The 18,199-nt window shown below is 37.3% G+C and overlaps 1 protein-coding gene across 4 annotated transcripts in view; it reads left to right on the top strand.

Moving 5' to 3' along the window:
• The window catches only part of FAM13C (family with sequence similarity 13 member C), a 163,409-nt gene that overhangs the window by 63,942 nt on the left and 81,268 nt on the right, over positions 1-18,199 (top strand). For all 4 annotated transcript variants that reach the window (XM_043596381.1, XM_043596383.1, XM_043596380.1 and 1 more), the window contains one exon: positions 14,840-14,903. In XM_043596381.1, the coding sequence (XP_043452316.1) occupies positions 14,840-14,903 (64 nt within the window). The remainder of the gene's footprint in view (positions 1-14,839; positions 14,904-18,199) is intronic.

The raw sequence follows: 18,199 nt of genomic DNA, 5'->3' as shown, positions 1-18,199 counted from the left end.
CTTAACTTAATCATATCTACTGAATCCCTTTTATCACGTAAGAGTGACATGAGGAGTGGGACAAAAAATGAGGACGTGGGCACTTTGGTGTGTGTGTGCACTCCATTATTCTGCCTACTACATAAAAGTTGTTTTCCAGGGAAGATCTCTAAAGCAATTATCAGAGTCTTATGTCACTCATGACCCCAAAAAGTTTAGAAACACTATCCTAACCACTTCCAACCTTCCATTTTGCATATTCTTCCACAGAGACAACCTCAGATACTGATTTAGCCCCCTCTGTCCTCTTTCACTGCATCCATCCTCCTTTTTGCCATGTCTTTGCTGTCCCTATATTATATTCCTTGTACAGTGCCCCACAGCAGAGATCTGTGATGTATCTAAAGTGTGGAGATACATTTGGCTTACAGAATGTTTTAAAATATTTTGATTCAATATTTAAAAATCCAAAAGTTTTGGGGTGCCTCACTGGGTCAAGTGTCTGATTCTTGATTTCAGCTCAAGTCATGATCTCATGGTTAGAGAAATTGACCCCTGTGTCAAGCGCAGAGCCTGCTTGGGATTTTCTCTCTCTCTCTGACCCTCTCCCGCTTCGGTCTCCTCTCTCTCTCTCTCTCTCTCTCTGTCTCTCAAAATAAATAAACTTAAAATCACCATGTTTATAGATTTTGGAGATTCTTTTTGAAAATCTGAAGATGGGATACCCAGGGCCCTATAAGGCAACAGTTAGCAGGAGCTGAGGAGCAGCCATCCATTTTTCCACAACCCTTGCCCAGATCTGCCCACTTATTTGTACTCTTTGCCTGACTCATACAGGCATTTGATTTATAATGCTTACTTCAATCATTTTCTTCCCAGCAACTACTCATCCTGGGTACTCTAGGTGCTCAGAGCTAAGCCTTGATAAGGTGATGTCTGATAATGTCTTTTGCCTCCTTTCCAAGATGATGTATTTATATTTTAACTTGGATTTCCATTGCATCTGAGTTGAGGGGTTGCATATTACCCTACTCTGACATACTCTTCAGTACCTGGAGCTTTTCAAAACATATAAAGTTATAGAACTGCATTTAGTTAGAGCAAGAATGAAGCCTTAATAATCATTTAATACAACCCTCTCATTTTCTAGTGTGACACCCAGTGAGGCTGTTATTTGCTTAAGCCCTTGTTCCCCTTATAACAGAATGAAGACAAATGCCATCAATCTGTTCAGAGCAGTAACTTGATGAATATGCATCAGTTTGATTGATTTTTTTATATAGCTACAGCCAGTGCCAATCCTGTGAACCCTCGGATATGACAAAGGAGGATTTATCAATGTAACAGAATACTAATGAAGCTGGGGATTTCTTACCCAGCTAAGTAAATTTACTTTTGAGAATGATTAATTCACTTGTGTTTAAAATATTTTATTAAAATTTATGACAGCATTAAACCTTTAATGTTGTTAAGACCTTGTCTGTATAAACAGGAACTATTCTGTAGCATTGTGTTACTACTAATTAAGTTGGTGGTTGCATTTGTGAATTGGAGTTCATTAGCCTCTTCGTCTGGAAGTCCCCAGTTAGAGGGGGTTGAAGATTGGAGTATTAGCAAAAATAATGGCCTTTGATGGCTTTGACTATTTTTGTGACATTCCAGAAGAAAGAAAAAGGGTTGTTGCTTTATGGAAAGAGGAAGTTTTGTTGGCAGCAACTTTTCCATGAGGGATAAATCCTTTCAGTTTTTGTTTTTGAGATAGACAACTTGTGTGTGTTTTAATAGCTAATTGTTTCTTATTTAAGTGTTTTTCATAGAAGTAAGCAGAGCCTTAAGGAGCTCTGCTAAAAAGAGAAAGAATGAGTAAGAGAATGAGCACCCAGAGATTCTCAATAACATAGTACATGAGAACTGCCTTCTTGGACTGTACCAGAGCAGGAGCATTACATGTTGCCAGCATGTTCTTATTAGTGTGCTCTTAAGATTTCTTTTCTTTTCTTTTCTTTTCTTTTATTTTCTTTCTTTCTTTATTTCTTTCTTCTTTCTTTCTTTCTTTCTTTCTTTCATTCTTTCTTTCTTTCTTAACAGGGCAGGGGGAGACAAATGAGGTATAGAACAAAAAAGATTAGTTGGTCTTGATAGTGTTTTGAGACTACTATGTTGAGTGACAAGTATTCCAGAACAAGGGTTCTGGAATAGCTTATTTTGCCTATATTTCATAGGAAGGGGGCCATATAGTTAGGGCTGTTTTTCATCCCCTGATCCTGCCTCCATCCTGATGGGCTCAGAAACAATTTGGTAGAATGGAAAGAACATTCAAATTAAGAAATGCAGTCTTGTATTATGTCTCTCAGGTGACCTTGGTCACTTCATGCAAATCCCTCAGTCCCCTTGTCTAACACGAGTCTGGGTCAGATGACTTCTTAGTTCCCTTCTGGCACTAACACTAAAAATGCTCAACATTCTAGATATTTAAAGGATTAGAGTGGAAAGATTGTAGCTTAATAAAACAATCTCTTTCAGTCACAGATAAAAATAATTCCTCCTCCCTGCTGTAGAGCACAAAAAGTATCCTACACCAAATCACCAAATCATTGAACTGATTGACAACATAGAGCTCACACTTGATTATTCTGGGAATGAAACACTCCTTTTTAAAAATTATTATTTGTATTTTTTGCAACTGCCCTTGGTTACTTTATAAATTGTTAGCACTTTCACTGGACAATGATTAGGAATAAAGATAAAAGGGAAACTCAGAGACATTCTCTCATTAAAAATAATAATAAATGAAATATGGTTATATTGGAAAATATAAAAAATTCCAAAGAAATAAAAATTTCTCATAATCTTACTACCCCAATATAACCATGGTTACCAGTGTAGTGTATGTTTTTATATTGTTGCTATTTTTTTTTTAGTTTTTATTTTAATTCCAGTTAGTAAACATACAGTGTTATATTAGTTTCAGGTGTACAATATAGTAATTCAATACTTCCATGCATCACCAGTGCTCACCACAAGTGCACTCCTCATATTGTCATTGTTTTAATATGGTATTAAAAAATTGTGTATAAAAAGGACTTCCTAATACATTCGAGTTGACTTAATTTTAAACAGACTCCAGAGTATAAAGCTAGGCCAGAATGCATTCTGACTATATAATCTTAAAGATTATAAATATAAAGATATAGATATATGAATATAAATATAGATATATAAGTATAAATAAAAATATAAATATAAGATTATAAATATGAAATGGGGTAATTATCACCAAGCTCAGCTTCATTTATGGCTAAGGTGATCAAATTTGATTTTTCATCAAAATACTCTAATACAAGTTTCTATAAGAAACATGTTTTACAAACTTTGGTATCATTATAGCGTATAGTGTTAGAAATAATATTTCTAGGAGATGGAACAAAAAATTTGTCCTTAATATCTCAACATCTTGTAAATCTTCTTGGCCTAACCTGGACTATACTTAAGAGACAAATTTCAATAGTGATTATAGAAGACAGAGTGTGCATATAAACTTAAATTTAATTTAAAACTGACCAGCTGGTTAGGCGTTCAGTGTGCCTGAGGCCATGGGAATGAGGTTATTCCTTTGTTGTTGTTGTTTTAACTCAAGTTAACATTCAGTGTAGTCTTGGCTTCAGGAGTAGAACCCAGTGATTTATCTCTTACATATGACACCCAGTGCTCATCCCAACAAGTGCTCTCCTTAATGCCCATCACGACCACCCCCCCACCTCCCCTCCAGCCACCGTGTTGTCTGTATTTAAGGGTGTCCTATTCTTTAACTTACTCTTTATCTTCCCAATGAGGCAATGGTTGCTCTGGTGCTTAAGGGTTATTCCTTTTCAAGACTAATGTTAAAAAAAAAGACTAATGTTCAATGCTAAACACACACACAAACACATCCACATCCGCATCCACATCCACTCACATCATATATAGTGACATATACAGTTTCCACCCACTCTTCCTATTTTTCTTTTATTCTTAACCAATTTAATTTGTATATATAAATTTTTTTCATATATATGAAATCTTAGGCATTTCTGTGTAGCTTGTTTGTCCTACTTAATATTGTTTTTTTCCATATGATAGTGACTATGAAATATACCATCATTTTTGTAACTCCAAATCGGTATGTATTTTGGTTACTTCTGGAATTCATATTTGTAGATATTGCTGTAGTAAGAATTTCTTAAAATATTTTTATGTACTTCCATTTCAGTTTCCTTGGTTTGTGCTTAAGGGTAAAGCTATCCAGACATGGGATTTAAAATGATAAACCAAAAAGATGTGTCATATAAATTTTTCAGTTATCTGATCATGAAAGAAGATAGGAATAAAATGGATAATTGATAATTTTGAGAGAATTAGAAAGTCATGTAGCTGGATTTCTGTATATGGCAGCATCTTAGGATACTGGGTCTAAGTGGAACATTTCAGACAGTTCAGTCCAATCCTCTTCTCCATACTTGTATATTCTAGATATTTCTATTTAACCCACTAGCCCTTACAGTTTTTTTAGCTCAGATTGTTCTTAGGGCAAAATGCCTCTGACTTTAACATTCCCAAAAGACATTTGGAAGGCATGCCAGGTGTGGAACAATTCTTTGATGTGTGAAACTACCCTGCTCATCTCAAGGCTCTAGTATCTTTGGTTGTAGCCTACAGAATGTCAGCAGGGACCCCCAGCCTTTGCACCAATCACAAATAGCCTCTAAATTTCCTAAATGCTTTCTAGTGTGCATACCACCACCTCCAAGAGAAATGCCAAAATTCATGATGGATATTTAAAACTATGTTTTATGAGAGTCTTCATTAACATGGATACATATTCATGATTTATTTATACATGGAGAAAAAAGCAACTACATAACAGAATTATAAGTTTATCTTATTTTTGCTTAACATATAATTATATACAGAAATATACACTGGAAAGACATAAATCATTTTATTGGTGGTTATTTTCAGATGGAATGGCTGTGGGTGATTTTTAAAATATTCATTTTGCTTTCCAAATTTTCCCCCATTGGGTTCCTCTTAAGTTTGTAACAGGGAAAATTATTTATACATGAAAAAAAGTAGTATCAACTGTTCAAGATATAGAACCAAAAATAAATTTACTATAATTGCTGCAATCATCAATTTGCACAAATGCAAATCATCATTTATGTTCTGTTTCTTTGAACTGTTGTTTATCAGTTCGAGGTAGAAAAGAATATTAGGAAAGTATAGAAGAGAATGGATTTTTAAAAATTATTTTTGACTAGAAGAAACCTAAAAGGCATTTTCAGTGGTATCTGTGGCTTTTATGGTTTGAGTCAGTTGGGATCAGAAAGCAAATATTAAAGGTGATTTTTATAGGGTCAGATGACACTTAAAATCAGAATTTGTATCCTAGACACCTCTTCATTTGAGTGTTTTATTCTGTATATAAAAGTTGAAGAAAGTCTGTTTTTATATCCCTTAAGCAGAGCAAGCCTTTCAGGGGTCCACTAGCATAGAGTTCTAATCAAGAGAACTCCTATGACTGTAGATGCCATGGGCAAAGGAAATACCAGGGCCCATTTAAATGGCAATGGGGTCCAAGAGGTGAAACTTGAGAAGGTGGAAGCAGGAGCAAGGCCAGATTTCAGGAGACTTTTTAACAATGCCTTGAATTTAATACCCATACAAGAAAACAACTTTGGCCACACTGAGCCTATTGAATACATCTAGACACACAAAATAGAGTCCTTGGGATTTGCATGTGAAGGGCTAGTTCCCTGGGAAGGTTGTTTGTCAGAAGTGGATTTGAGGTAAAAAGTGCTGAGAAGACAAAATCACCACACTGTTGGAATGACTTGTGGGGAGGGGCATGAGAAGAACTTGGAACTGAAAGAAGACAGTTAAGAACCAAGGTAACTGCCAAAAAATTTTATGTGCCTTGTCAAACTTGAATGAGATTAAAGCATGCAAGAACCAGGCTCCTCTGACTTGTCTTTCTGATCATTAACTCACCCTTGCCTCTCAGAGTAGCACTAATCCAGGTCCTGGATTCCAGATTATTTGCCAATCCAAACCTGCCAAATCCAGGTTCTTTGCCAAGACCACATTAGTAAGGAGAGGTTAGTGTTGCATGTGTGTATGGCATTTGTTGTTTGCTTTAAAATGGAATGATATTGAGAATCCTAACTAGTGTAAGTACTCAGAATAACGGTGTGGAGGTGCTGGCTTATTCAAGTCATAGACAAAAGGCCAAAAGGCTGGAGAAGTTGAATTGCAGAGGGAATATATCAGATGGCATCAGAAACGCTGGCAGTGCCCAGACTGCACAGGGCCTTGAAGCCAGGGTATGAATCTCAGATTTTGTTGAAGTGCAAAAGGAAGCCATTTGAGGTTATAACCAGGAGAATGACATGCTCAGATTTCCATCTTTAAAAGACCACTCTAGGGGCGCCTGGGTGGCGCAGTCGGTTAAGCGTCCGACTTCAGCCAGGTCACGATCTCGCGGTCCGTGAGTTCGAGCCCTGCGTCAGGCTCTGGGCTGACGGCTTGGAGCCTGGAGCCTGTTTCCGATTCTGTGTCTCCCTCTCTCTCTGCCCCTCCCCCGTTCATGCTCTGTCTCTGTCCCAAAAATAAATAAACGTTGAAAAAAAAAAATTAAAAAAAAAAAATAAATAAAAGACCACTCTAGGTAGTGTGTGATATGGGGAAGCAAGGAGACATATTGGAGGCAATGCATCATCCACGTGGGAGGTGATGGTGGCAGTGAAGATGGAAGAGGGAAGAGTAGAAGCGAATATTAGAGACTCATAACTTCTTGTTTTTGGAAGAGAAGGAAAATCTTTAATAGGGAACAGTTAGGATTTAGGCTTGTTTAATATTAATGCTTATGTAAGTCCTCTGTGTCATTTCTTAAGTTCTTTTGTTCCTAGCACTATCTTGATTCATAATTTAAAAGATAGAATGTTGGAAGGCCAAGTATCAGATGTAATATCACAGTGCCCAGTGCAATGAAAATTTAATATTCATCAAATGTTTACCTGTCATTCAAATTAGCCACCCTCCCCCACCATTATTTGTGATCTCCTGTCCCCTTCACTGTATCTGTCCCTAGACTAAATCTTCATTTGGATGATTTTTTTTTCTGTCTCTGACTTAGAAAGACAGGTAACGTGTTTACTTTGTAATGTTGCTTGCTTACATTAGATTCCTTCAGAAAGCAGAGTCTTATAGGAAGCCTTAGGTAGAGGGAGGTGATAGAAAGTGGGGAAGGAGGGAGAGCTGACAGCATGTGTGTAACTAAGGTTACTACTCTTGGCAACTGGAGATTAGCTCCCTGAGGACTCTCTGAGGAACCTTGTAAATACATCTGAGGATGTATCCCTTTGAAATTTGAGGGCTGAAGTGTATATTCACATGCTCCCCTCTTTGCTGGCAGAAGGTTGTCCCCAGAGGAGTAACTCCCCCACACTTCTAGGCTGCGGGAGTGAGCTCTGCCTCACAAAATCTTGAGGCAGAAAAGTAAAGAGACTTGGCAGGTGCTTAAAGGGAGATAATTTGAGTGAGCAGAACTGTCCATGGAGCTAACGCATCTGCTATGACCACTGTGCCTCTTGGGCAGACCACTGCCTGGCACAGGAAGCAGATGTCTCATAAATACTTACTAAGTGAATGGAATAAATGAGATGATGGAAGGAAGTGCTTTGTATACAGCTCAGCAGACCAGGTGCTGCTGTCAATAATAATGTATTAGGATTTGTGCTCCCAATGGATCCCTTGTCCTCAATCCCTTCCCAAACTCTTCTTTTTGATTCAGAGGGTTTTTTGACCACACCCATGGCTACTCTACCTCCTTTCTTCTCTCAGTACTGATGCTGGCCTCATGGGCTTGACTCACACCTCACACATTCTTTGGACATTGGTATGGTTCTGACTGTTTCTGGGCTCTGTTCCAGCCCACCAAGGTGAGGAGCGGTATCTATTCCAGTGCAGCTGGGCTGCCTTGTGTTCAGTGTTTTTCTTAGAGTCTCTTCAGGGACATGATTCTTCCTTTTTTGGAATGTGTCTCCTGGGAGCTCAGGCCAGAAATACCCAGAGCACTCCTGTACTCACAGAAGTCCTTCACCTGTGCTCTTCAGCCACTGGTATCCTCCCATTATCTGGACCTTTAGGATAATGTTTCCCAACTAGGAATGCCCTGGAGTGCTTGTTAAATACATATTACCAGTGCATTCCTTTGGGAATTCAGCTTCAGTAAATGTGGGGCCCAGGAATATGTTTTTAATAATACTGATTGATAGTAATCTTCAGAGAAGTATGAAAAGCAGTGGAGACTGGGTTCTAATAATTAGTGCCAAGGCATATTATTAGAAATCAGCATTCTGCCTTTAACCATGACCTCCTTCTCCCCTCTACGGGAATTTATTTACATGGAAAAGTACATACATGGTTTGAAAAGTCAGTTCATAAAGATCTACTGACTACCAGTTCTGCTTTCTGTCAGTGGTCTCTTGAGGGTCATTTAAGATTCAGTGCCTTGGTTTCTTTATCTTTGAAGATAGCTGCCCAGTACGTAACCTCAGTCCTTTGGCACAGAAATTTGGTTTAAAGAAAACACCAATAAGAGGATGTCTTTAATATAGCTTAGACTCCCTAGAGAAAGGAATTTTATATTTACTGGTATTGAAGATTGTTATTGTTGCTAATAATACTACTGGAATTTATTGGCATCTTGTCTGTGTCTGCATATAGAGCTATTGTTTATACATAAAGAATGTTTTGCTCAGATGGTTGTCCTCTTGGGATATACCTTTTGTTTTTAAAAGAGTTTCAGGAAACAACAGTCATACAGCTAGCCAGTAGTCATCCGGGTATACATTAGTGTATCCCATGTTGCTTTCTGAACAGAGGCTCAATTTAATGCAGTGGAATATCTTGAACTCTTAAGAGTGATCCAAAGTTCAGCTTGGTTCAGACTTAAGGTTCTGATTCTATATGAAGCATTCTGAAAAGTGTACTGGCTGCTCTCCTTTTACTCTTTCTGCCCGGGTTTTCTAAATGTGGATTAGAACACCACTTGCTAATCTTCAGCAGGTCTCCCCAGGGAAGAAATGTAACTGTTTGTAGGAATGAGAGTCATCCTATCCTGCCAGTCCTGCTAGAAAATTACAGGTGGGGAAAAAGCATGCGTTTTATCATAATTATTGTACATACTTGGGAATATACCAGAATTGGCAGCTGTCCATAACCCTAGGATGAATACTTTATTAACAAACATCGAGTGCCTACTATGTGCCAAATGTCAGGATTAGCCCTAGAGATAAAAATAACAAGCAAGACTCACAAGGTCCCTGCTCTATAGAGTGCTCCATCATGAAAGAGACAATCAGATAATTATAGAAATACACAATTAGGGACTATGCTATGGAGCAGATGTAGATCAGAATAGAGGAAGAACATATAAAAGGGAGACCTGATTATGAGCTACCTTGTGTCTATAGGATGAATGTGTTAATTAGGAAAGAGAATGGAGAGGGAACAGCATTATGGGCACAGGAACAGCACATATGAAGGCCTGAGGTGAAAAGGAACATGGTGCATCCAAAGAACTGAAAAAGTGTCAATGTAGTAGTAGCAGAGAGTGAGAATGGTGTGAATTGAAGTTGAAGAGGCTAACAGGTGATAAATCCTTCACAATGTCCTAGGATACTTTAAGAATTTTGGTCTTTATTTTAAGTGTCATGTGGAGAAGGGAAATGATAAGGTGGTTGTGTAGAAAATGGTTTGTGGGAGTAGAGGGGAAATAGGGAGACCGTGGTGGTAGTCCAAAAGACAGATTATAGTCGTTTGACCTGAGGTAGTAGTGATGGAGGTGGAGGGGAAGAGGACAGATGCAGAAGTTATTTGTGATAAGAAATTGAAGGACTTCATAATACACTGGCTATGGGGCTTGAAGGAGAGGAAAGTATCAGAATAACTCTCAGATGTCTTCCATGAGGAAGACATTGGATAGAGGGAGAAGATTTTCACTGAGATAGGGAACACCTTCATCTGCTAATTTAATTATAGATAATTGAAAGGTTGATATAAAAATTCTATGCTAAGATATTGCTTCTTCACAAATTATCACATCTGGGGCTTGACACTACCCTTAGGCCAAGAAAAATATCTTAATGCTTTGTTTATTTTGCTATTTTGAATTCCAGTGCACATTCTGAGGGAAAACCACTGCAGAATGACCATATAGATTGACTCAGCACATGCTTTAATTTCCCAGCAATGTGGAAACACCAACATTTTAAAAATTTGCACTTCAGTAGGTTATCCATAATTTTGCAGTGACCAAAACTGGATGCAGTTCCATCCAGGAAGAAGCACTTCTAATATCAGCACATAATAGGTTTTATATTTCTCTGTTAGAAGTGCTTTTAATTCAAAATATATAATGGTGGCAATGATGATAGTGTCAGTGTTGGTGGTCATGGTGATGACAATAGTGGTGATGGTTGTAGTGGCAGTGACAACAATGGTGGTGATGACACTGGTGATGGAGGTGGTAATGACAGTGGCAGTGGCAGTGATGACGGTGGTGGTGGCAGATACAATAGTGGTCATGGGCGATGGTGGTGGTGATGATGATGGCAGCAGTGGTGGTTACAATGATGGTGGCAGCAGTGGTGGTGACCTTGGTGGTGGTGATGATGGATGTAGCAGTGATGACAGGGACTATGGCAATGATACCAATGGTGGTGGCAGTACAGTAGTGATTGTGGTGATGGTGGTGGTGGTGACAATGACACATTGGTGTGACACATTGTTGTCACAATGGTGGTGATGGTGACAGTGATCATGGTGGTGGTGACAATGACAGTGATGGTAGTGGTAGTAATGCTCAGAAGCAGGACACTCCCATCAGTGCTGAGGGCCATAATCATGCTTTGAGGAGTCCAATCTGCATTTCCTGTTGCTTCGACCACAGAGCAGGGCAGAGTGCTCTGACTGGCCTTCTCAACACTGACCTCTCCAGAAGCATGCATTGGGTAGAGATTTGCTTGATTCCTTTCCTGTTATTATTTTGGGTGAAGAGAAGCAAGAGAATTGGAGGGAATGTTTCAGTGTGACCCAGTGTTTGTATTTAGGTTAGCTTCCAGGAAGATTTACAAATGGTCCAAGCAATATCTTCAAACACCTTTAAAAAAAAGGGGGGGAACTTGAAACACTTAGCTACTGTTCCAGTTTTCTTTTCATAGCTAAACTTCTCTAGTGAGAAACTTTCATTTCTGTTTCCTCTTCTGCCATGAAGTTTATCTTGTTCAATTCCACTGGCCTTTTGTTTCTCTGCTTTCATTCTCATTATCTCCAGATGACTGAGATTTTCTAGCAGTGTGAGTTTAGGCATTCCATATGCATGCCCTGTTCTTGCCTTGCTTTCTTTTTCTCCATAATACTTAGCATCTGGTGCACCATAGCTCACTGGTTTATATCTGTAGGTTCTTTCTCCTTGTATGAAAATGACAAGTTCCATGAGGGCAGAGACTTTGCTTTACTGTTTTATTCCAAAAATCTGCAGTCGTACCTGACACATAGTTGGAGGTTCATAAATAGTAGTTTAATGAATGTATAAAGTTGTTTAACTTCCCTGTTTCCTGTTAAGCCAAGTGATATAGTAATGCTAATCTCATATAATCACTATGAAGATTAAATGAAATAATGTAAGTAAAGTACCTGGTGTTCCCAGCCTGGCATAGTAATGGCTGGCAATTTGTTAGATGGTCCTTGACACCTTTTTTTTCTTATAGCTTCTTTCTCTTTAATATTTAGAATTATATACTAAGCTTCTTTACTCCTAGTGATGGATCTATACTTTCTTTCATTTGTCTACCAACTGACCAGTTTCAGAGACCTACCCAGTGGACCTGAATAAGGAAGTCCCAGGTTTTGTCCCTTTCAGTTTGCTTATTCACAAGACTTTGATCATTGTTAATAAAATATACCATTAATTATCATCATTTATAATTCGATTATTGTATTTTTCATATATGATTCTAGAATCCATGTGTTATTTTTAATACGCCTAGCAGTAGTATCATGAATTATCCTATGAGGTAGCTGTCATTATCCTCACTTTACAGTTGAGGAAACTGAGGCTTAGAGAGATTGATATTTTACCCATGGGTACATACACCTAGTAAGTCGTGGATGAAGAACTCATTCTTAGATCAGCTTCCTTCTGTTTCTTCCTTTACCCACCCATCGGAAGGACAGGTACTGAGTGTATGCCATGCTAGGCATAATGCTAGGCTCTGGCCACACTGATGCTAGACTCTGGCCACACAACAGGGAAAATATCAAGGCAGAACTTGTGACAACGCATCACTGTTACCATCACCACCACACCTCTGCTGAACACACTGTAGAGTTCCAATTCTAGGTTGAGCCCTACTGAGGGATTACTTCTCTATTTCAGACTGAAAATATCTAAATCTAAACTCATGAATTGCCTCCCTTTCTGCCAACTGCTTAATCTTCCCACCAAAATTAAATATTTCTTTACCTCCATTATAAAAACCACCTGTCATCTTTCTAGTCACATGTCTCAAAACTTGGGATTAATTTTGATTATCCTATCTCTTTTATTCCGTACTTTAAATACATACCCAAGACTTCTTGATTGTTTTTATCCTTGAAAATATCTCTCTAGTTTCTACCTCCCCAGTTCTTTTCTACCATTCTAATATCAGCCTCTATGGCCTGATCCCTGACGTACTGAAATTAGCTTCAAGACTTGGTGTTAGCTTTATCCTCTGCTTCAGATTCCACTAAATCATAAGCCTCCTAAAGGCCTAGAGTCTTATTAACACTTACCTCCCCAATACTATACCAGGCACATAGGAAACATTCAGATGGCTATTGAATTAAAGGACGCTTGATGCTTAGACCACAGTTTTCAAAATTGATCTTGAGGTTTATTTGGAGATTTTAAGTAGTTTTCCTGGAAGATTATGTGAGTGTAGTACAAGTAGTCTGTACTCTGTATCTTAGTAATACATATTTTTAACAAAGTCTATTTCTGCTTTTTCCATTAATATATGCTATCTTTGTATTTGTTTTAAATTCCTAGACAAATTTATGTTTAAAATATAAAGTAGTAAATATTTTTTTTCATTAAAGGATATCACTCTTCCATTTTTCTGGTGCTATTACAACTCTATAGAAATGCAATTTGAGAACCACAAAGAATTACAAAGAAATTATGAACCACTAAAAATTTTAGATGTTACTGGATTGGACAGGTTAATTTCTATCCTCAAGAGGGTTTCCCCCATTTGGAATAGAGCAATTGAGTATTTTCTGAATCCCTAAAATTACTGTGTTTGCAGATCAGGAAATTGATGAGGATAGGATGGGTGTGCCAGCAATGTTCTTCCTCACTTTGTTTTCTCACTGAGTGGACTTTCCCTGAGCTCATTCTTGGACCATTAACCTTCTTTCACACTCAGGAGATACATGCTCATTTGTGGTGTAGTAGACATCAGTGCATCTTATATGATTTTGTTTTTTCATATCCTTACTTTTCTTATTTTAAGTAAATTGTTTGCACAGTTAGCAATGCCTTTGGACTGAATAAATTTTGTAATCTTAATATTTTGAAGAAATTATGCTTATGGCATTTTTAAATGTGCGTCATGACTTAAAGAAATCATTAATCTTATTGACCATTCAAAGGTCATGTATGCTTTCTTCAGGACTCAAATTGAAGTAGAATAATAACTATAAATAATTATGTCCCCAAATAAAGCTTTTTATAAATGACTTAATGGTGACTAAATATTTTATTAAGAGAGCAGGACTTTTTATAAGGATATTAACTATAATTTAATATGCTTATTATATAATATCATGCAAATTGTTGTAGAAAAACTTGAATGTTATGTAACAAATACTATTGGATTATAACATTGACAAATCATGATTTGGAATTTAGCATCGGTCAGTAGTGAAGTTTTGCTTTTTTGTATTTAAACTAAAAAAAATGATTCAGAGTAGATTTGCCTTATTTTATTAGAAACTATGTAGTGGCAAAACCTAGCTTCACAATATTACCCAGAAATTGCTATGTTTTTTGTGTTAGTAAAAAGACAGCATGAAATTTTCAAATGCTGTCTTCAGTGAACAAATGGTATCTTTCTGTAGTGACTGTATCAGATCTATCTGATCACATAAGACTTTTTTTGAATGAATGAAAAATATTGAGTTTGTATTAGGTACTCAAGATTCAGCAGTGTAGAGAATGGACAAAATCACTAACTTCTTGGAGCTTACCTTTTAATGTGGAAATGCAAACAAACAGGTTACTTTCAGATAGTGATAAGTGCTAAGCAGAAAATTAAGGACAGTGTGATAGTGATTACTTCTAGTCAGGGACATCAGGAAGTCTTATTGGGAGGTGACATCACAACTGAACTGATGTTTACATGCTGAGAAGAGTCTGTTTATGAAGATCTTGAGGAGAACAGTTTGGGACAAGTGTGAAGGTTTGAATGGGAACCAGCACTATGTGTTCAAGAAACCAAGGGAAGGCCAAAAGAGCCTGGAGTGTAAGGAACAGGATATGAGTGTTGGGAAGTGGGATCAGGCAGGCTGGCAGAATTTAAGCACTGATATAACATATAATAATAATAATGTGTTGTACACTATTATAAGGAGTTTGGATTTTATTCCATGGTCAGTGGGACACCACTGAGGGTTTTGAACAAGGGTACAGCCAGATCTGTAGCTGCCAGCTTCAAATTGTACATTGTTGAAAAGTTTCTTTTCAATGGAAATACGTTTTCTTTGTATTTTATAGAATTGACCAGAGGGCTACCATTTGGTCAAAGGACACTTTTGAGACTCGGCAAGAGTTAAATGAGGTAGGTGTCATCATTATTAGTTGTATGAACATGAATTAGCTAATCATGAAATGTATTATTCTTTTTCCTAGTATAAGGAATTCTTTCTGATTAAAACTTTAAGTGTTTTTACTCTTAAGTGAATTTGTTTTTCCTGTAGCTCTTTGGATAATGTTTTTCCTCATTCTGGAGCAAATATATTTAAAATATTATCTGCAAGATTGCTCACTGTATCTTGGACATAAACCAAGTCCAGTAGTCATTAAAAATTTTTTTTCATAAGAGACTAAAAAACTGAGAACAAACTGAGGGTTGATGGGGGGTGGGAGGGAGGAGAGGGTGGGTGAGGGGTATTGAGGAGGGCACCTTTTGGGATGAGCACTGGGTGTTGTATGGAAACCAATTTGTCAATAAATTTCATTAAAAAAAATAAATTAAAAAAAATTTTTAACGTTTATTCATTTTTGAGAGACACAGAGAGATGGAGCATAAGCAGGGGAGGAGAAAAGAGAGAGAGAGAGAGGGAGAGAGAAACAGAATGTGAAGCAGGCTCCAGGCTCTGAGCCATCAGCACATTGCCCAATGTGGGGCTCGAACTCACTGACTGGGAGATCATGACCTGAGTTGAAGTCAGATGTCCAACCGACTGAGCCACCCAAGCTCCAGTGGTCATTTTATTACACTCTTTTCAACTTTGCATTAGGATTGTATAATCATGGCTATGGCAGTTCCATTTGTAGAATTTTCTCTTAATTTTATTCTCCCTTTATTTCTAATGGCAGATATAATCATGCTTACTATTTATCCATGGAGTATAATATAGTTTGGTGTTTGCAGTATGGTCTTCTTAGTATGCTTTGAAACACTGAAGTCCTGTTTTCCACTCCAAATGGTTTCTCACCAAACCAGACATCACTATGTTAATGTTTGTTCTAAATTTTCTTTGAAATAGATAATTTAATCCTCCTGCTGGAAATCAATATAACATAATTAGGATCCGTTATTCTGAATGCCTTGGCTTAAGGCCTTGGTTTGAAATACTGTCTAGTTTCCCTGCCCTCATTTTATAATTAAGGAGCAGTGGGTGGTATATCTGATTAGGACTACAGCAAAAGGAATGAAAAGACTGGATGCTCAGATGCCAGGAAGAGATGATGGACTTGAGGCATACTGTTTATAAGTCATTTGAAGATTGATCTTTTCTCCCCCTCCAAGAAAAAGGTAATTAGCTAAATTTAGGGGATTTTCTTTTTCTTTTTTTTTACTTTAGAATTTGGCAGAAATGAATAGACAAAGGTAAACTAGATGATTGATTAAATTAAGTTAGATAAATAACTAAAGTTGTGGGAAATGACCTAAAGTTAACAACATAGAACACTGCTTGTTATTTATTTGTGCATAGAGACAGCCTTCACATTCCACAATCTCACTCATGGTAACAAGAGTGACAAAGAGTTTAAGAAAAAAGAGGCAAGAGCCTGAATCAATGAATGCATTGTGAACAAGTAAAATGCTAGCTATAAAGAAGCATTGATTTGTTTTGACATAAGTGAGTAGAAAAATGAAGTGATTGTAAGAGTCAACTTGTGATAGGTTTCAAGTATTTGCGAGAAACTCAGATTTATGAGCTGGAAATCCATGAGAATGCTGAGATTACTTGGGCATTCCAAAATCACAGCTGTAAAAAGCTCTATTTGAAATTTGTTTTCCTGTATTTGTTTGCTGTATTGTATTGGCAAATTTCATGAAATGTGCCAATTCACTGCTCTGGGATTAGACAGGTGCAAGAGCATTGAATGGAGTCATGATTTCAAAAGAGGAGGCAACACCCTATTTTAAATGTGTGCTCTTCCATGATAAGGTGGTGCTGCTGATCTGCCCTGGTTGATAAGATTCAGTGTGTGTTCAAAGTGGTTTTGTTCCAGTCAGGGGGCAAACTATGTGGGGTATGTACAGATCCACATCCTTTCATGCAGTTTCTGTTGTGACTGAAATTTGGGGGCCAGAGGAAACCTTAGAAAAACTTGAATAGAGACAGTATGAGTGGATCCAAGCCCATGCAGGGAGAGTTAATATCATTGAAGGAGACATCCTACAGAGTGGAAATATATTTAACTGGGTTTTCCCCAGCATTTTCCAAATGTATGGAAAACCAAATTATTTTATGGAAGAAGTCCATAACATAACATTTCTTTAGGCAACAGAGTCCTGTGGAACACAGGTGGGAAATGCTGCTTTAGTATTTTTTAAAAATTTTTTAATGTTTATTTTTGAGAGAGAGTGAGAGAGCACAAGTGGGGGAGGGGAAGATTGAGAGGGAGACACAGAATCTGAAGCAGGCTCCAGGCTCTGAGCTGTCAGCACAGAGCCCAACGCAAGGCTCAAACCCACGAGCCATGACGTCATGACCTGAGCCGAAGTCAGACGCTTAACTGACTGAGCCATCCAGGCACCTCTAGTATTTTTAATTGAAATGGAAAATATATATAGAATAGTGTGTATATCCCAAATGTACAGCTGGATAAATTCTCATAAAGTGTGTAACTAGCACCTAGATTAAGAAACACTATTATTAGCATCCCAGACACCCCTTAGTAATTCCTTCCAGTCACTACTCTCCAATTAGGATAACTATTCTTCAGACTGAAATAAATTTGTTTTGTCTATTATTGAGCTTTTCACAAATGCACTGTATGTACTTTTTTGTGTCTGGTTTCATTTACTCAGTATTGTGCTTCTGAGATTCATACATATTTAGGTATGTAGTTTAAGTTTTCATTCTCCTTGCTGTAACCCATTGTATGTTTTTTCCTCTAGTTTTTGACTATGATAAGTCATATACATATATCATAGTCATATACATAAGTCATATCATAGTCATAACAACTTATGATAAGTTGTTACTGAGAATAATTTTTTTTTAATGAGTTGTGGTTTGGTCTCTGAACAAGTGACTTTTTATACAAGTATTTCTTCCATCTGTAAATAGAAATACAAGGTGGAATTTTTGTTATGTGAGCTCTCTTCATTGCTCTTTGTTTCTTTCTTGTATTTATTTACCACTGCCCCCTTCTGTACCACACACATACAGCTATCTAGTTTTGTAAAAAGAACCCACCAGTTCTGTATCTGTTTTCCTTCTTCATCCCAATTGCAAATCTAAAGTCAAAAGAGTTTCTTGAGTTTCATGAGAAGATGGTCCACAAATATTTTCCAGACACTTCCATAGACCCTAAAGTTTTATATATAATATATATTGAAGGAGACATCCTATAGAGTGGAAATACATTTAACTGGTTATTTTATATATATATATA

Source organism: Prionailurus bengalensis, chromosome D2 (assembly GCF_016509475.1).
Source record: "Prionailurus bengalensis isolate Pbe53 chromosome D2, Fcat_Pben_1.1_paternal_pri, whole genome shotgun sequence".
Taxonomy (NCBI): domain Eukaryota; kingdom Metazoa; phylum Chordata; class Mammalia; order Carnivora; family Felidae; genus Prionailurus; species Prionailurus bengalensis.
The sequence above is the reverse complement of the archived record's forward strand: the minus strand, read 5'-3'. Positions and strand labels throughout refer to the sequence as shown.